General features: G+C 37.0%; 1 protein-coding gene across 1 annotated transcript; it reads left to right on the top strand.

Moving 5' to 3' along the window:
• The first annotated feature begins 343 nt into the window (after nucleotides 1-343).
• LOC140139638 (uncharacterized) lies at nucleotides 344-19858 on the top strand. The gene is made up of 4 exons (XM_072161342.1): nucleotides 344-1163; nucleotides 13981-14234; nucleotides 15184-15582; nucleotides 19424-19858. The coding sequence occupies exons 1-4, from the start codon at nucleotides 563-565 to the stop codon at nucleotides 19856-19858; spliced, it is 1689 nt and encodes a 562-aa protein (XP_072017443.1). The 5' UTR covers nucleotides 344-562.
• Nucleotides 19859-21074: the final 1216 nt, after the last annotated feature.

Raw genomic sequence — 21074 nt, 5'->3', positions numbered from 1 at the left:
TATTTGCTGTGCTTATTTGTGTAATGTGATGGGTTCGAATCGATTTGAAAATAATACAATTCATTCACTAACAATTGGCGATAGGTCACTGCTCTGCATAATAAGATCGATCTTTAAACCATTGCGTCAGAACAGGGATCTATACGAAGGGATAAGCATCCTAGGTTACATAACCAAACCGGAAGATGTATCCTAGGTCTAGACAATAGTAGGATTAGCGGCCATTTTGTCTTCTACATGATTTTATTCACGTGTCCTTATACTTTAGTACACAAATATATAAGTTAACAGGTTTACAATTTTAAAATTATATTTTGAATATACAATATATTCTGTAGTAAATCGATGAAATTACGGTGATTGTTCAGGTATTATATGCTTGATAGAATTAAACTGTCTGACCAGCTAGTATTCTCCTCCGCCGTCAGTGTGATTTCAGTCACTCCACGTACCGTGTTGCGAAGGTGGAGGAGACTAAAGCTGTATTGACGAACACGCATGCGTTAAAAATGATGTAGCCTAGGTCGAACAATAGCGTGACGTAGTTCCCGGCATTGTTCCTATGCACTTTCACCCTCCTGGTCAGAAAGAGCTCAATGGCTCAATTACTGAACGCCAGTGCAGATTAAATTTTAAACCCAGCTCTACACAGAGCATCAAAGGTGCTGACGAACTACCTATTGCATGCATTACAGTGTCTAACTTGATGCATTTCCAACATCTCAAGATGCTGTATCATATTTTCATATTCGTCCTCGGATTTAGTACAATAAATTGCCAAGAACCTGACATAGATTATAGTGATAATGACGCTAAGATTCTGATACTTGGAGGTGGTCGCGGAGGTCTTCATGCCGCTGAAATACTTCTTGATAACGAAATCACGGATTTTATCATCTTGGAAGGCGAGTCTGAACCCGGAGGTCTAGAGAAACTGATCAATTTTGACGGTATACAGCTAGAATCGGGTTTTCAATGGGCCTACCCACCGCTGAAGTCTACATTAGATGATCTAAATATCCAGTACCATGAGAGTAATTATGATTCCTACGTTGTGAGAAATGATTTGGGCCAAGTCGTTACGAAGGCATTTAATGAAGGTTTCGACCGATATTACGCGGCAAAAGAAGTTGTGGATGAAATTGCGCGGGATTCTTTGAAAGGTAATTGAAAACCTGAGTGGAAGAAGGGCCCAACAGAAACTTATTTTTTGGAAAAGTTTTATAGACGGAATGTTTTCATCTTCAGGGGACCTTTAATATACATGTAATTATAAACTCCTCAACAAAAGTTTGGAAAGTTTTTTCAAGCATCTGTATCTCCAATTATTTGTAACATATTCATATCGTGTTGCATATCACTGGATAGCTACAATACTCCCCTTTACAATGACACCCCATTTGAAACAATAACATTTTTCACGGCTGAGTACGCACCTTGTGAATGTAGTGGGGTCTCAAACAGAATTTGCCAAATCGACCATTATTTTGTGCTCAAACAACGCTAGCCACTAACCTCAATAGCGGGTGGAAAAACCACAGGCAGCCACAATAGTCAGCACCTTCTCCTCATGCTGCTCACCGACCTGGTTACACGTTACTGTTGGATGGAATTCCATTCTACAACAAGGATTCGTCGCAGGTCATTCAATTTGGTTGCATATGGGCTTCTCACGACGCACAGCACGATGAAGCTGGTCCCACAAGTGTTCAATCGGATTGAGGTCTGGCCCCCGGGTCTGGCCTGATGGCAGGGCATTTTGACTCTACTCCTATATTCTGAAGGTTGTCGTTGACTAGTGTGGCTATGTGGGGCGAGCGGTGTCATCTTGGAGGATTGCTTTAGGTCCCAGATTGTGAAGTTATGGGATTGCAGCTTGCTGCACAGAATAATGGTCAATTTGGCAAATTCTTTTTGAGACCCCACTACATTCACAAGGCGTGTACTCATCCGTGAAAAATGTCATTGTTTCAAATGGGGCGTCATTGTAAAGGGGAGTATTGTAGCTATCCATTCATATGCAACACGATATGAATATGTCACAAATAATTTGAGATACAGGTGCTTGAAAAAACTTTCCAAACTTTTGTTGAGGAGTTTATATTAACATACAGTATTACATACATTAGAAATCATATAAACATCTCAAAAAAAGTAACTAACCCCCCTTAAATAATGGCCATTATTCAAAAAGGGGCTATTGTATTACAAATCTGTAAAATGCGTTGGAAGCAGAATTTATTTCTGTGCATTTTGACACCTCATTTGCAGCAATTGATTAAATATTGATGTTTCCATGGAACGGTACAGGTCTTAATACAAGCCGGAGTTGGACCCTTCTTCCACTAATATAATGCAAGTGCCAGTTCCGTAAGCAGATGTCTTATAAATAGCTACAGAAATTGGGAAATTATCCATTAATTGCACAAGTAGAAGCATGTAATATGGTAGCAAGAACGTTTATTGTTATGAAAAGCAGATTTCATGAATGAACAAAATTCCCCTTTAACCAATATTTGTGGAAGAAGGGCCCAACGCCATGGAGTTTAGACTCGCTCGCCAGTCCTACGTATACAAATGATTCGTACCACATGCACAGCATTAGACTGCGGAACTCAGTCCTCAATGATAGTCAGTCATTTATCTTTTGGTCATTATATGACTATCATTTGAGGACTGAGTTCTTACGATACGATTTTTTCCCAAAAAGACCTAATTTGTGTGGGTGTTTTGGGGAAAAAATCCATATCTTCAATACGAAAGGTCAAAATTTTCAATTGATCATCGGCTTTTCATCCCACCCACATACACTTTAAGTATAAATCATCAGATTTATAAAGTTTACTTCCGAGTATTGTTAAATATCAAAAATATCATTTTTAATCATTTGCCATAAAATGTGTATTACATTGCGAATTTCAAAAAATCAAAATTATTTGATATCAGAAAGACATTCTTCGTATTCAGAATGCAACTCGATAGGTCTGATGTGCTCTAATGTCCCACAATAAATATTGTCCAAACGTTCATACCCCATCCCTTAACAAGAGTGGAAACAAGGAACCCAAAGAATGTGCAAAGTTATTGACTTCGGCTAGCATCTTAAAATTATACACTGAGTAAAAAATAAGCTTTGTTTCATTAATTAAAAAGGAAGTTGTAAAGTTGTTGCATCTTGTTGGTAAAGTGATGTTTGCTACTGGTTTTATTATCACCTGTGTTATTTGTGTTACGATTCGTAATCCCACGAAGAGAAAGTAAAGTTCGTTATTAAATGTGGTAGGCCTCAGTACAGCCACACGTATCCCCCTCCCCTCCCCCAACAAACACATTGACTCATTTAAGGCGCGGATTCAGGGGTTGGTGGGCCCACCCCTCCCCTCCCAAAAAAGAAGACTGAAGAGAAAGGGAAGAAAGGAGAACAAGAGAAGCGGAAATGGAGGAAAGGAGGAGAGAAACTAAATTGCACATGTCTAAAAAACGATCGGAAGTATATAGGTCCTATAATAATTAAAAACATCGGTAGATGTTTTGCCACAAGTTTAAAAAATAACGGTTAGTTAATGAAAAAGAAGAAGTGAAATTTAGCAAAACGCGACGAGGTTTATTTGCCCGTAAGAGAGCTCTATTGTTCCGCTATTGTATCCGCTATTGTATCCACTTTTGTATTCTATTCATAAAAGCTACTGCAAGAATCGCGGCAATCCCTGATATTGCTGGTGTCTACCGACGGCGTTTCGCATTTATTAACATTCAAAATGATCCGATACTCTTACATTTTTAGACTTATTACCGCTTTTTATATCATATTCAGAAATTGCAATTATGAAAACTACAAACTTTGAAAGTGAAATATATTTACCATCGAAAATATATCATACTTAAATTCTATACAATCTATAGATACCCAACCCAGAAGTGCCCATTTATTTTTCTAAATTTTTGAGTGAACACGATAATGCGATTGATTTTCTTACACGTAAAATAAGGCCAATTCAGAGAGAAAATCTTGTTTCACGTATAGGGCCAGCTAAGGGCCTACTATAGACATTTTCTTTTTTGTTGGCTGGCCGCTGAGCTACATCTTTTACTAATTATAGATACGTCAAAACGTGTTCCCATGTTGAAAGTGTACAAGCTATTTCTACTTGCTTTAGAGAGAGCACAATTGAATGAAGACGATTTATTTATGCCAGGATTTCATTTAATATAACTATTTTTTATTTTAATAATACCCCATACCTAACAAGAACATAAGGAAATATTGTAAAGGCCATAAATATACGCACTCATGCATAGGGAGACGAACATGATAAAGTTAATCTGTTCTTTTCATTCTCGTTCATTAACCTTTCAGTTAGGACGCGGGACTACCAATTCTTTAGAAATGCATAGTCGCGCTAAAAGTCGATCGATACATGTTAAAATCAGCACAATTCAGAGATACACCTTTTTGCTATGAAATTTATTTTCTCGGTCAAATATAAAGCAATATTTGTTTTTCTTCAGTAATGTCAGTTAAAGACATAGTGCTTGGATATACATTTTTTTTAAAAATCCTGGTGTTAAAATTCAAGCATCATATTTTGTCTTTTAGTGTGATATTTTTGATTTTTATAGGCCTTTAGTTCGCCCGTGAGCTTTTTACGGAATTCATTTTTAGCGTCTCAAACTAATATAGTTTGCTAAAGAAAGATATTTCCCACCTCTGTAAAGCACATCGTGTGGGTCTATATATTATAGTTTTGTCAGAATTTCCGTTTTATTTTACCCTTTTTCCCTTCATGCTCCGAAAATGTCAAACTTAGTACTTTATCTCGAGAACAACCAGCAGAAATAATCGATATTTCAATTGTTGTCAACCAGGTCCCTTTTCCATTGAAAACCAGGATTGCCTGACCAGCGATTTGGTAGCCCAAATCCCCGATTCCGGTAAATGAGGTGAATTTTGGAAATTTGCTCCCGTGATAGCCTGCAATTTCAATTTATAGGGGCTATGGATTCCATGATTATGAAAACCATTTTGTCTGTTTGTTTGTTTGTTTATTTACCTAGGATGAGGTCCTTGGGAAAATCCACTGTCCAAACCTAGAAAAATTCGCGTGTTATTAGAGGGGATTTTAATTTTCTGTCCCTCCTATCTCCAGGTGAATTTTGAATGACCCCCCCATCGCGGGTTGGCATTTTCATTACACCCTTCAGACTTGCGTTCGGGTTTGTGTAGGCCTATTTGTCATAATTTAGCGCTATAGGACCTACTTTCTAAATGTAGGCTATAGCTATAGCCGTGCTATATAAATATTATAAGGTACCGGTATGTAATATTATGTAGGCCTATGGGGGTGGGGTGGGTACTCAACACATTTGTGACTCCTCGCCACAACTGAGCCCGGATGTCGCCAGTGCCACTATTGAGATATGCTCCATCGAACTTAACAATAAACAATAGGAAAGAAAGGATTTATTGACTGTTTTATTGATTTTCACTACTTAAATGTCAAGTACTATAGACATGATATACATCATTTTAAAGCTAATTTCAAGCAGAATATTTTGGTTGAATATCTCAAAAATGATGATTGGCGACATCCGGGCTCAGTTGTGGCGAGGAGTCACATTTTAACCATGACTTACAATGCAAGGCTCATTGTTGCCATAAATGATTTTTCCTTTAGGTCATTATAATAGGTTATAAACTTCCATGTTTAACCTTGTATTGTTTTGGCTGCTTCATTATGACTTTTTGTGGGTTTAAGCAATTTCAAACAAACACAAACAAAAGGCACTATACCCAGTCACCTTCATGACAATTGAAACACTAGGTAATTTCTTTGCTATATTGAAGTTCTGGCAACACTGTATCCAGGCCGGGCACCCAGAGATATCGATCCACAATGCTAGTATTAGCCTAAGATTTCACGCATAGATTTGAAAATTTTTTAGCTAGTAGTCAAAAATTATGGAATCAAAACGGAAATTCTGACAAAACTATGATATATCGCTCACGGCGATGTGCGTTAGAAAGTTGGGAAAAATCCTTCTTTAGCGAACTATATTACTTTGAAAAGCTAAAAGATTGATCCAAAAAAAAGGCTCGCGGGCAGAGTTGAAGCCTATCAAAATCGAAAATCTTACACTAAATGACTGAATTTCACGACTAAGTTTAACACTAAGATTTGAAAAAAAATACAGTATCAAGCATTACAGTTTTTTCTGACATTTACTGAAAAAATGAAAATTATTGCTTTTCATTTGGCCGAGAAAAAAATTTACACTGAAAAGGTGTAACTCAAAAATTTTGTTCATTTGAATACCAAATTCGATCGTTTGTATTGCCTTATTAAATAACTGAGTGAGCCTTTCAGAACAATAACAATCGGTAGTCCCGCGTCCTAACTGCTTTGGAACATTTCACATGCATGATGTTTGCATCAATCCTTCTCGGCAATCTAGGGCCATAGGCCTTTAGTAATTTAAATCGTGAAACCGTAGAACGATCTGTTGGTTGGCATCGATATTGAATAAAATTGAATCCCATCACATCAATTCAAAGCTACACCCTTTTTTGAAATACTGGTTACCAATGGCTTAAAATGAATTGACAATAACTTGAAATTTGGACATTTTGAGATAAATCCATATCATGGGTAATGTGAGGCCGCTCTTTTCATTGGTGACATCCTCAAATCACTACCATGCCACCAAATAATGAAAAGTAATTGAACAAAATGGTGTTGTTCAACGATGTTTTAATATAAAATTATACACTGACGTTTCGTACAAAAGTACTTTATCAAAGTGAGCAAAATAGAGAATATCTGCGAGCGCGGAAAATAAAAATGAGAAACGGGATGTTAAAAGGTGCGTACTAGAAATGGCGCAACACGCAAATTAAAGCAGCGCGAGCGAAAGCAGTCGCAGACAAACTCTAGATATTAAATGAAATGCAAAGAAAGAGGAAGAGAGACTGATGAAAATAAAGGAAGAAAGTAAAGAATGAACAAGAAAGAAAAGAAAATAAAAAAAAAAAAAAAGAAAGGAGGAAAGAAAGAAAGGAAGGAAAAGAAATGAGAAGAAAGAAATAAAGAAAGGAAAAAGGAAAGGAAAGAATGAAAGTAGGCCTATGAAAGAAGGAAAGAAAATAAGAAAGAAAAAAAAAAAGAAAGAAAAAAGAAAGAAAGAAAGAAAGAAAGAAAGAAAGAAAGAAAGAAAGAAAGAAGGAGAGAAAGAAAGGAAGGAAGAAAGAAAGAATGAAAGAAAGGAAAAAAGCAAGGAAGGCAAATGAAAAGAGAAGAAAGAAAAAAAGAAAAGAAAAAGAACTAAAAAGGAAAGGAATAATGAAAATAGGTCTATGATAGAAAGAAAGAAAAACGTCAGAAAGGAGGTAAGTAAGAAAGAGAGAAAGAAAGAAGGGGAGAAAGAAAGAAAGAGAGAGAGAGAAAGAAAGAGAGAAAGAAATTAATACAAAAAACTGCTATAATGGAGAGAATGAAGATCTACCAAATGGGCAGGGCGTGACCAAAAGGAAATTAAAGTTTGAATGCAGAAAATTGGACATTAAGTCCGATGCTATCAGGGCCAGCAAGGGTGCCGTAATGGCATATAGTATGTATATGAATGGATGAAATAAATTGATTGATTGATTGTATGTTGTTCATTCAACCAACGCTAGTGATCTGAACCTGAGGTTTGGAGAAGGCCAGTGACTTTAAGATCAGACGGAATATGGGGAATCTCGTTGTAGTGGCGCGTGATGGGAGTGTCACGGTTGTTTTTGCTCACTTTGATAAAGTACTTTTGTACGAAAGCCAGTGTATAATTTTATATTAAAACATCGTTGAACAACATCATTTTGTTCAATTACTTTTCACTTTTTACCATGCGATGTTACGTGGGACTCTTAATTTTTTTCTGCACCAAATAAAGAGATTTATATATTTTCTAAGACATTAGATCTGTTTAATAATTTATTTTATTCAAAAAGAAAAACGTCAAATGTTCAAACTTTAAAGCTCTTTTTCTCGAAACAGCGATTTTAATTTCAAGTTAGATCATTTTACCAAATCAGGGCCGAATTAGGCTGTTTAGCTTAATCATGTGAAGAAGTGACCTCTTGAAATGATATCACACTGATCAGACTGATCTTTATGTTATTACAGTGAGGCCCACATACAAAGTTCAACAAAAAGTGAACGATGTTATAGCTTGGAGGGCTAACAAAACAACACCGCCAAATTCGACTGACGTGTGTACAACGTGGGAAGCTATGAGGAAATTGAACACTCGTTGTCTGATCATGCATATGTTTATGGTTATGGATAACGGTTACTTAGCAGCTCTCGTTCTGCTTGGGTTTATTGAATACACTCTATATAACCTTGCAAATCTAATAACATTGGACCACTAGAATAGTTCTAACAATTCTTTGGATATCTTAAAAAAAAAAAATTGCAAATCTCTTTAACCTCCCACGTGCGAAGACAAAAACAATAAATATAAAAGAAATTTTATTTTTTGTTCCAAAAGGCGCTAAATCCAATGGCAGCTATTTTAAAACGTTGCATTGGAGAATTTTTAGGGGACAAAATGATTTTGAAAATAGTTAGAAAATAAGCTAGAGTTACAGACATGTCCATTCCAATTGTTAAATGTTATTTAAACTTTAAAAATGTTAAAATATACCATAAAAATGTGACACAAGGCAGCTATTGGATTTAGCGCCTTTTGGAAACAAACTCTTCAATATAGTCATCAATATGTCGTTTCTAGTCCCTCGCTGCACTATTGGGTTCAGCTATTAATTTTTTTAATAATTCTTACCCCATGCAGCTGATTGGGGTGGTTACGGGTCGTCAAAACCACTAACCGCGAAATGAGGATATCGAACTAGTTTGCGCCGCAGGGCTAAAAAGAACCACGAACCGCGAGATATAGATATCCAACTAGTTTGCCCCTCGAAGCTTCAAAAACCACTCATCCCGAAATATGGATATCCAACTAGTTTGCCCCGCAAATCTACAAAGAACCATTAACCGCGAAATATGGATATCCAACTAGTTCGCCTCGCATGGCTACAAAGAACCCACTTACTGCGCAATATTTTTTACCTCAAAAAAAATTAATATCTACCAAAAAAACGTTTCAAAACGTAAAAAGGGGCCAAAGTTTAAAAAATCTTTCCTGTGTGGCTTTTCACCCTTTTTTAAACTTGGTCCCATTGATGAAAGTTTCTAAAGACCCATATGAAGTCATCTTTAGGCTACTTGTTTGTTTTCTTAGTTGTCATTGTTCATTTTGTAGAGTAAATGAATTAATGTTCGTGCGTGATTGAAGTTTTTCCGTAAAGACGTTATAATGTATTTTGATTTAAGCAAAAGTAGCAAATACGCACGTTGTTAAATTCTTCATCGTCTTGTGCGATTCTGCGCCTCATGTACAGATGTAGGGCCTATATGCAAGTTGACAGACAGTCAATTTGCTAAGTATATATAATACTCTACTACTCTCTATGAACACGCAATATAATAAAACATAAACCTTCAAATGATTTTGATAATACATAGCCTATGCTTTAGAACAGTCTTAAACCTAATTGTAGAAATTACTACTATACTGAATGGGACCAAGTTTAAAAAAGGGTGAAAAGCCACACAGGAAAGATTTTTTTAAACTTTGGCCGCTTTTTACGTTTTGAAACGTTTTTGGTAGATTATATTGGCCTGCGATTATTTTAGGCATTGCATGAAGGCGGGTCCTCGTCCTAAAAGCATGTGAAAATTACTGCGGGCCCGCCGATATGCAGGGCCTCTCACATTTTGCCACCAAAATAATTACCGTCTTAAAAGACGGACTCCATACCGACTTCATCGATTTATGCATGCTTTAGTAATAGAGGTTATCCACTTTACGCATGTGTGACTTCTAACAAAAGGCGCTGATTCCCGTAGTATTCCTTATTCAAACCAATTCAATGCATTACCTCGGAGTTACCGCCATGACTCTTAGCTACTCTTGGCGGGCTATTTTGAAACAGTCATGGTTGCACATGCAGATACTTCTTTTGAAACTCCTAAACAAGGTATAGCAGTCGTTGATAGGATATGCAGCTTATACATACTGCAGTTACTGTCCGTTTTCCTATACACAATACACAGTGCTCTCACCATTGACGCGTGACCCCTACAAATGATGTATGTTGGGAGAATGGACACTTGCCTAGTTAACATCACTGTGTGAAAAATAACCAGCCAATATTTTATTTATTCTCCAAAACTTCTAGCAAATATATTTCTCTAACATGACCTAAAATTACAGCTAGGTTAGATGTTCAGAAATGGTCGTACTTTTGTAAAATATGAGTGAGGGCAAGGCATAGCTAGCCAACTCCCCGTGTTATTTGAATGGAGATTTGACCGAAAATATTGGTATCGGACCGCTCACTTCTGAAGGATGCCACAAAAAACCGGTAAAAGCTACATTTAAATTATTCTAAATAGGTTCTAGAAAATAAAGTTTTGTAACATGTCCTAAATTTTTAGCTAATTTAGGTGTTTGGAGAGGGTCGTACTTTTGTGTTTTAGGAAGGACATGTAAACGACAGATAACACCAAAAATATGAAGAAATTATTTCTAAACCGTGTTAAGTCAAAAATCATTATGTTGCTCATTTTCAAGAATGCTGGTTTACAAAAAGCACGACATTGTCTGATTTCGTGAACAAAGCCACACATAACATTGTTTCCTTTCGTTTCCTTTATAATCGGTTACCCAACTGAAGCTATGAATACCAGCTTTATTGCGATATCGCACATGAAAACAGTCACTTGTGCACAACCAGAGAAGATCCGATTTAATCAGTTGAGCTGTTTCAATGAGTGTTATCTTGGTTTAATAGCTTTTAATGGGGTTAAGTCCTGCAAAGGTCGAGATGAATTCTACTGTAGACATGACTGCATCATGAGAACACGGATAACCTCTATTGTGAATCTCAAGTTTTGCAAATTGAGTTCGGGCCCTTTTTTCTGTTTAAAGCAATTGATTCAAATAGTGTAAAAACGATGCACCGAATGGCTTCAATTGGACCTTCATTTTGCAAATTTTTCAAACTTCTCAGGGGGAACATCCCCTCTCAGACACCCCCCTTGCGTAGTGGATAAACATATGATAATTTGCGCTCTTCTTCCAACATTGCAAATTTAAGCCATATTAACACAATTTATATGCTTACGGGGAAAACTTGTCCAAGGAAGGTTTCATGGACCGTCATTTAATAAATTTTTGGCTTTTTCAAACTAAAATTTTACACACTAATAGTACCAAAATGGTCCACCAAATCACTTTAATTAGGTCTTCATTTTGCACAAGTTTCTTACTTTCAGACACCCCCTGCGACGCGATGCCGTTTCGCGGCCATTCTTTTTTTCATTTTATTTTATTTTTTCTAAAAATTGCCCACCCCCTCTGGTTGCTCTAGATCGACAACCGATACAAAAAGCCGATATCGCCCATCCCTACAGAGGTTGGCATAAAATAATCAACACATGACTTCTACTTTCACCACGGTGATTTCACATGCGTTTGAATAGATATTGTTTTGCGTACTTTCTTAATGTTTTTAGAGCATATTTTTTCAATATTTTGACAAGTTGACGTCGAATTTTCTATTCTATATATTGTTTGGCAATAATTTATGTTGCCATGATAGTTTTTCCGAAGTTGTAGTTTTGTGTTTTTGATCGTAAAGATTGGGTATTTTTATTACAAATTCGGAATTCTGTGAACGCCAGCATTGTCAGGAGGCTTCGCCAGGGTGCAGAATTCGGTGGAAGTTTGACGGTAATTTCGCCTTTTTGGACACTAAAAGGCATTCGATCCTTGATTTTATTAATATGAACTTTGTTCATTTGCAAGCATAATGACCCGGGTACCAATTGTATATGTCTATTATATTTTAAAGAAATTTTTGCCCATGTTTGACCTACGCAAATCGTTAAGTGTGTATTGACAAAACGGTGTGTGTCAGTCCTAAATATATAGAGGCACGGCGTATTATAGGACTGCGAGCGAGTCTAATACTGTATGTGGTTATCGATTGTGTTAGGAACGGCAGAAAACGGTTGTGAAGAAGACTACGTGGATCGCTAAAAAATAAGCGTCCTTAACAACCAGTCAACTTTAAAACAAATAGGTGAAAAAGGACACTTTTACGATGTTTTTTCATTATTTTTTTTTATTTCACATGATCCATGGTCATATCGCCTAGCTATAAATGAAAAATATTTTTTTAGACCAATCAAACCAATATATGGGAGTAGAACCCCCTTAAAACACACTTATAGCAATGTACACAAGTTGGGAACGAGACTTCTTATCTTTTGGTGGTAAAAATATAACGATATTCGCGTATTCCAGTCGAATGCCAAAATTGATTGTTCAATGAATCATGAAACTACCGATCTCAAGCCCGGGATCTTAAGTGGGTATCAGCCAATGAAAAAAGTATTCGCCGGAAATATATTTGCTAGAGTTCAGCTTTGTTGAATTCGACAGATATATATTTGGTGGGTGGTCTGATATAACACTTGTGAGGGCTGTCATATTTGTCGTCGCTTCAATCATGCCTTATGTTATGTTATGTTTTATTTATTTATTTATTTATTTATTTATTGACTTATTTATGAAAATATTGAGAGAGAAAAAAATATTGAGGGACTTAAGTTGAGCTTGCCCGAGTACCGTCTGTGAACTCAGGTAGTACTGTAAGACTCTGGACCGGTAATCCAGCGACCGGGATTCAATCCCCGCTGAGTCCTGATTTTTTTTCTCTAAATATTTTCATATGTCAGTTTGCTCAAGCCCCAAACACGTCATTTAATAATAATTTCTCGGGCTTGCATCGTTTATTTCCGATCCTCGCACATATTAATTTGTGTTTCGCATTTTCTTACGCCCTGCTAGGGTGAAGCATAATAGGCCGCCTCCTTCTTCACTATGTTATTTATTTTACAGACATTAAAAAAGTGCATTAAAAGGCGGCAAATTTGAAATCGAGATAAAGAGATATGGAGTAAAAAACAATGAATTACATAAGAAAATAGACATCGTGAAACTTCGTAACTTTAGAGCTAAGTATGCTAAACCTTTTGGTGTTTTCAGTATATGATAGCCCAATGTTTGTATAAGGTAATAGTTATAATAATACACTTTTCAAAAATGCCTGCTTTGGCCCCCGTGGACCAGATCATGTCACATTTCGTGATCCACAACCTCATCCCCCCACTTTTCTCCAAAAAAGTTGAGATTTTTATACCACTGGAACCTCTGGCTACATAATGTTTATGTATCCAAAAATTTCTTGCATATTAATTCGTTTAGCAAAAATATCGTCAAATTTTAATTTCGTTCTGGTATACCAGAACGAAATTACAACAGTGGCCTATGGAGTGGTGTAATACACATAATCATGCATAACTCGCAAACGCAAAATCGGAATCAACTGAAATTTTGGGAATGAAATTTTTTCGTGGATATGAAAATGTCATAAAAGAGGATGATAGGATCACGAAATCCTCCTTTACGGGATGTGGCTATAGGAATAAAGATCAAACAAACATATTCTTGTTTATGCCGTAATATTGTAGTCTTTTAACCCTTTCACAACTTCAGCTGTGTAACTTACAAAAATTCTAAAAAGTGGTTCTTTTAATTTTAGAAAATACATTAAAAATCGCATTGGACTGATCGTACTATAAATCGAAGTTTTTATTTTCCAACTAATTAATTTAATTAATACTCTATAATCATGATATCCACCGTAGCAACAAGTTCCATTTTGAATGTTGATTTAACATGTTCAACCAAACATTTTGAAACTGCCTCACTTGGAAAAACTATGCTAACTTCTTCGAGAAAACAATAATATATAATTTACACCAATTAATTATAGTACTGTTATTTATTTGTATTTCTTATACATTGTAGGAAAAAGACTTGACGTCGCTCAGAAAGTTGGGTTATATGTTGGAGGCTTGAAAGGTTACGAACCAATAGAGGGCGCTGTTGAATGGTATGAGATCGAATTTGAATATGGCAAACCAAGCAAAGATATATCCATAGTGGGACCCTATGAACAGGACTTTGGTAGTGAATCACAGTACTATATCACTGATCGGAATAAAGGGCTTTTTGGGAGAGCTCTCGAGGCCTTGGATAGTGACCATTTGCGCCTGAACAAGGTTTGTAAAACCTCCAAACATATACTCTCAATTCCAGAAAAATACACTGAGCACTATATATTTGTTTAATTAAAAAATATATTTGCTTATAACTCGAGAACCATACGTCGGAGATAGTATACAAATATTGACTGCTTTATTCGGGACATGGTTAAGATTATAGGCCCGCGGTGATCTCAAAACCATGCTATGACCCGAGGCGCAGCCGAGGGTCATAGCATGGTTTTGAGATCACCGCGGGCCTATAATCTTAACCATGCCCCGAATAAAGCAGTCAATATTTGTTTTATATACCGAATTAATCTAGATTTTGTCATCTGATTGGTTAAAAGGCCTATTTTATTGTTCATAGGCCATGGTAAAATTTACAAAGAAAGTTTTTCGTTATGAACCGATCGCGTCACCGCAACTGGCAGGCATCGCGTTGGCACCGCGTGCGTAATGCGAACACGTCATCGAGCGCGTAATGAGAACACGCTATCGCGCGAGCCGATGATGTGAAAATGACTATTCCCGGGGAATAGTCTTTTTAAAAGACTATTGCCTGGGGAATAGTTCAGTTTTTACGTAATTCTTAAAAAGGAGGGCATAGCTAATTCAATGACTGCACTTTTAACCAATCAGATGACAGGAGTCTATATATGAGGTATATAAACTGAACTATATGAGCAAAGGAGTAATCTAGTACCATCTTGAACAAGATCTGATTTAAGTTTGAAATATGACCCTGGTATGAGCTTACAAGACCATAACTCTTTATGGAGGAAGTTTTTCTGGTATTTCAAATCTTTAACAGAGTAATAACTTGGTTCGAAGCCTTAAATGACAAAAAAAAAAAATGCAATATGGAATTTAAAGGTAAATCTGGAGCTATGCAAACAATTGTTCAGCTTTCCTTGGGTCACACTGTACTTTTTATTTTACTTTGTTTCGTTCCTTCCAATGTCAGCTTGTTCGAAATGTCAACCAAACAGAAGAACGGGTTGTCGTAACTACCGCAGATGGGTCACAATACACTGCCGATTATGTATTGGTAACATTCAGCATCGGTGTACTCCAACGTGGTAACGTGACCTTTACCCCGGAACTTCCGGCGTGGAAGACGGAACAGATCTGCCGCTTCCAACGGGGCACCCTGGATCCAATCTTCTTGAAGTTTCCATATAAATTCTGGGAGAATGAAGAATGGATAATACACGCAGGAAATAAATCTGGACGCTACCCGGTGTTTATGAATGCTCAGGCGGAGGGTTTGTTTACGTTTTCGAACAATATTTTAATTGGATTTGTGGCCGGGGACGAGGCCATCAGAGTGGAAGAATTGAGTAATCAGGACCTGAAAGAAGAGGTATGTATTGTTCGAAAGCCCGTGTCTTAACAATCACGCACACGCCGTTTGTGGCTATCATAGAGCTGTTGGTTTATTATCAGTTTTGTATACACCACTTCACATGTGACGTCATTGCCCGGTAGTATGCGCGCGAATTACCCGGGGGGCACTTCAATATGAAATGGATATAGGTGTAGGGCTGGCACTTTCGCACTAAGGGGCATTCGGTGAGAGCAAAATGTAAAAAATATGGGGTCATTGGGTGAGAGCATGATTTTGGCATTCGGTGAGAGCAAAATGTAAAAATATGGGGTCATTGGGTGAGAACATGACCTTTTTTATAAATGGAATCTTTGGGTGAGAGCCGAAACAGCGCCGCAAAAACCTCGAAAATCGAATTTCTAGTTCTAAATGGCTCCAAATTTCATTGTTTTTTCAACATAAGTAACAAAATCAGTGATAAATGAAAGTTGCTGTTCAAATTGAACTTGTAAGGGTCTTTGGGTGACAGATCAAATGGAAAAATATGGGGTCTTCGGGTGACAGAGCATGTGTTCGTAAAAAATATGGGGTCTTTGGGTGACAGCGATGCTGAAAAAGGGGGTCTTAACAGCCCTACATACGCGTCACCTCCAAAGTTGGAGTGCCCCCCGGGCGAATTATGGCAATTTCCATTGTTCTTTGCCCTGCAGTATGCGTACGCATAGTAGTATGCTCAGGGCACGTGCATTGACCCCTTCCAGTCGTTGATGGCGATTAGCTCGACTATCTCCAATCAGGCCGTAATTAGCGAAGCGGAAAACTGAGAGCAAGGACGATTGTTTATAATGAAAAGTGAAAGCGATGACGAGTGTGTAGCCTGGCTTCGCCAATTCCGTCCTCGCTTTTTGTTTTTTGAGTCGCTTAGTCCGGCCTGATTGGAGTTAACCGAGCCAAAACGCCATCAACGACTGGAAAAGGCAAATTATAAGAAAAATCTTTATGGTGCTATATGCCTTTACATGAAAGATGTCAAGAACATGCTTTGAAGAGAACTATACCACAGTAACAGGCGTAGTGAAGGGGTGTGCGTGTTTGTGCGGGCACTTCATGGGACAATCGGCCCTCAACAGATGATGCTAGACTTTGCCTGTTGATGAATAGTCTGTATACCCGGGCATGTATATTTCAAAGTCTGTGATTTTATGTTACTTTACTCGCGCATGTATCATTTTCAGTCATATAGGTGAATGGTCTATGAAGATTGGCTTTTCAAAACCCACTCAGTTAAGGGATCTGGAATGAGCGTTTCGACAGTATTTTTGTGGGACATAAGAGCACCTCAGACATATCGAATTGCATTCTGAATACGAAGAATGTCTTTCTGATATCAAATAATTTGCAGTTTTTGAAATTCACGATACACATTGTATTTTACCCATACGAAAGATCATTCCGTACAATGCACAGATCACTGACAGTACCACAATCAACCAATCAGCATTTGGAAATCGTTAACCCAATGACGTCATCGCTGCATTTTCATTGATAAAATTCAGAATCGTTCAAAAACACGAGTTTTTAATTGCAAATATTTAATTTTTTGTGTGTATGAATGTCAATGTATATAATAGTATCAGTCTTTGACATATTGTAGCGTTGAATGCACTGAATGTTGTGAAGCGGATCCGTTGCAAATTTGGCGGATCCTTTGTTTTATGTGACATTAAAAATCCATCTTTCGTATGGCCGCTGTGTGTGTGTCCGGGATGTGTGGGGGGTACGTGAATGGGGGTCGGCTATGGATTCTGTTGATACGACCTGCATGCAAAAAGACTATACTGCTGGCTGAGTGTACCAGTCCATAGTCATAGCAGGGTGTAAAATATACAACAAAGTCAATGTTTATTCTCAAATACATTATGCCATGGTGTAAATATAAGCATTTAAATATTTTAACAATAATTTGAACCTGAAAAATTGAACATGAAACTTCATGAGTGATTTTTCAACATATTTGACTGTTGGACAAATATGGGGGCTGCAGCTTTGGAGCTAAGGCAACATGGCGCATTACTTGATAATGGGTAAATTACACTGTGCGATATAATACAAATTTTATGACAAATTAATTAAAATTTGATATTTTTCACATTTTGATATAACAGTCCTCGAAGTAAATTTTATAAATCTAATGATATATTCTTAAATTGTATGTAGTTGGGAGGAAAAGCCGACGATCAATTGAAAAATTTGACCTTTCATATTAAAGAGATGGACTTTTTTCCCCAAAAGACCTTTTTTTTTTTGGTGTTTTGGGAAAAAAAATCCATATCTTCAATACGAAAGGTCAAAATCATTTACCATAAAATGTGTATTACATTGCGAATTTCAAAAATCAAAATTATTTCATATCATCAGGACATTCTTTGTATTCAGAATGCAATTCGATATGTCTGATGTGCTCTAATGTCCCACAATAAATACTGTCCAAAGGTTGATACCCACCCCTTAACTTTCTGTCCAAATCAAAACAACCATATAACACTCATGATTATAGTGGATTAAAATAGAAAAACGCTATTTTGATGGAAATGGTCTCAAAATGTTTCTTTCTGTGATAACAATACAATATAGTTTGGACCGCCTAAAATGACTTGTTGCCCAGGTAACACATCATAATAGGTCATAGCCAATTGACTCCTATTGATGTTGGCCTATTGATTTCCCCTTCATGGTTACTTGAGTAACGAGTCGTAACAGGTAGTTATAACTATTCTTTATTAGATTGAGATAGCAGTGCCAACAATAGAGACCATTTTCATCAAAATTGGAGCTTTTAAAATCTATTTTAGCCCCCTCGCTGACAAAATATTAAAGATAAAAGTGCCCCTCTGACAACAATGAAAGAGAAAATCTGGAGGGCAATGGAAAAAAACAGGGTCAAGAAGCCCTTTTCCACCACAATTCACCCCGATCATTGGCCAAAATAGTGTAAAATACAAAGTTTTTGCGCGCACATTATCGCAAATACAAAAAAAAAAAAGCGCGCTACTTGCGCACGTCGTAACATTAAAGCCTTTTTGCAAGCTCGAACACCGCAAATTCTCTAAAAACAAAATCGGTATATATTGTATGATGCAACTGCAATTCTGTTTTCGTCTGTGCTTCCGAAATTTTCATTTTGCACCAGCCCCCCCAACCACTGACCAAGAAAGCTGGCTACACCTCTGCTTGCATCTTCAAATTTAACCTTTGACCTGTTGCCATATACCTCCGGAACGACTCTGAATCCCTATAATTAAAAGAACACTTTTGTATGGATTTTTAAAAATGAGCAGTTTTGAATTTTGACCCGTGTATAAACTTTTAATTTTGAAATCTTGAATTGTCCAGGGGTGACAATTCCACAGTCCCTATAATCATTTTGCACCATCTATAGAATAATAATTAGCATAAAAAATACTTTCAATGGCAAAACCATCTAATATGAAACAATAGTTCAGCTGAACTGAGAGTGACTTTGAGTTTGAATTCAAATTTTGACCTCCAAATACAAATGTAGTTGACAATTGTCGACTAGTCGTGATTATTTGGCGTATATTACTATAAAAGCAGCGCCCTCTACGGTCATGAACAAGATAATAAGACACTGAATTTTATTACGTACTAAAAGACGTAACGAGTACTGTGGGTATTTTGCAAGTACTGCATAACTTTGTATTTCTAATATTTCTAATTCTTGCTACCTTTTTGTGATTTGTTGTTGATTTTCTTAATTTGTTAATTTGTTTGCTGAAATGAATAAAAATTATAAACATTGAAATATATAAAAAAAAGTAAAGCATGTTTCTTATTTTACTGATTTTATTTCACGTAGATTCTTCAAGTTCTGAGAAGCATGTACAGTGACGAAACTGTTCCCGAGCCCCAAGAATTATACATGGAGCGTTGGGGCTTGAATCCATTTCATTACGGTACACAATCAACATGGCCGATACCCGCCAACGTACCAACCGATTCACTGCGTCAGCTGAATGCCCACGTGGGACGTACCTTCTTCGCAAATGACGCTGCACATGACGAGTTCCTAGGGACTACTGCCGCTACTGTTTTGTCGAGTGAGATTTCAATAGCTCAAATCATCGGATGTCTAGCCGGTGACGACTGCATCGATATCGAGTATCGATATCGGCCAAAGCACTATTGGTATGAGGATGAGAAAGTCTTGTATGGCTGCGTAAAAATGGCGAAAATGGATGGTAAAGCCAGAAAGGAACGCGTAAATGTGGCAGAGAATATAGTACTACCATAGGTTTATTGTTGAACGGTAATGATGCGAGATGTGTTCCATAACGAATCGCCCAATTACAACAATTTTATATGAATGATTAAAGCAATGCAATATTGCTTTGAATGAATTGATATTATATTATGAAAAAACAATAAACTAAATTATTTAAATTTTGAATTAATGATGATAAAAGTGACTTTAATTGTGTTTTCAATACACATAAGAGCCGACAACGAGAAGCTAAAACTTGTAAAAGAAGCAAAATAAAAGATAGACTACAAAAGGTTGTAGTCCGCGAACATGTTTTGTTTGGCTGGTGTCCGAATTTTGGCCGGGTTGCAGGATGCTTTACTAAATTCAGATTTTGAGAATTTTGTTGTTAGCAGAGGCTGTTGAACTTATCCATCATGTAATGCTTTATAGCTGTTTATTCTTCCAAATTCCAAAACATTCAACACCTGGGCTGTACACACCACAATAATCAACCTTCATTTACCAGTAAATACACCCAACCAGGCATTTCCTACAGGGTATTCCACGGTACACCATTACCTATTATCAGCATGTTCAGGGAGTAAACAATTTAGGAGCCCTTAATTGTTAAAAGGTTGAGACAATGTGCCATTGTGCAGGGCCATTGTGTATAGGTTCCATGTAAAAAAATGAACCGAATTAAAAATGTTTAGTACCAGTCAATTTTCACAGTTCTCTGAAAATACACCCCGAATACATCCCATCCCTATGTTTTATGTTGGGCATATCTAGCCATTGACATCTAAAATCTAGGAGGCTAAATGTGACCGTACACCACGAATGAGCCGTAAATGTCCTCAATTGTATTCTGAGTTACAGTGTAAAATGGGCATGAAGGTCATATTCGTAGGTATTTCAATTTGGTGCTACGTGTACCTCATTTAATGAGATACACGAAGCACCAAATTGAAATACCTACGAATATGACCTTCATGCCCATTTTACACTGTAACTCAGAATACAATTGAGGACATTTACGGCTCATTCGTGGTGTACGGTCACAAATACCAATGCATAAAATATTAAAGGTTCGATAGCGATAATCATGGTAAGGCGATATCTGACCAGGGAAGGGACCTGACCGGTTGTTCTGGTGGTTTGACATCCACGCAGGTTAAAAACGGTAAAGCTTATATTTTTTGGCGCATTGATATTGACATAATGTATAGATAGAATTATATGGACCTGTAACCAATCACATGAA

The sequence above is a fragment of the Amphiura filiformis genome, chromosome 18 (assembly GCF_039555335.1).
Source record: "Amphiura filiformis chromosome 18, Afil_fr2py, whole genome shotgun sequence".
Lineage (NCBI taxonomy): Eukaryota > Metazoa > Echinodermata > Ophiuroidea > Amphilepidida > Amphiuridae > Amphiura > Amphiura filiformis.
Note: the sequence above shows the minus strand (reverse complement) of the source record. Positions and strands in the feature narration are given on the sequence as shown.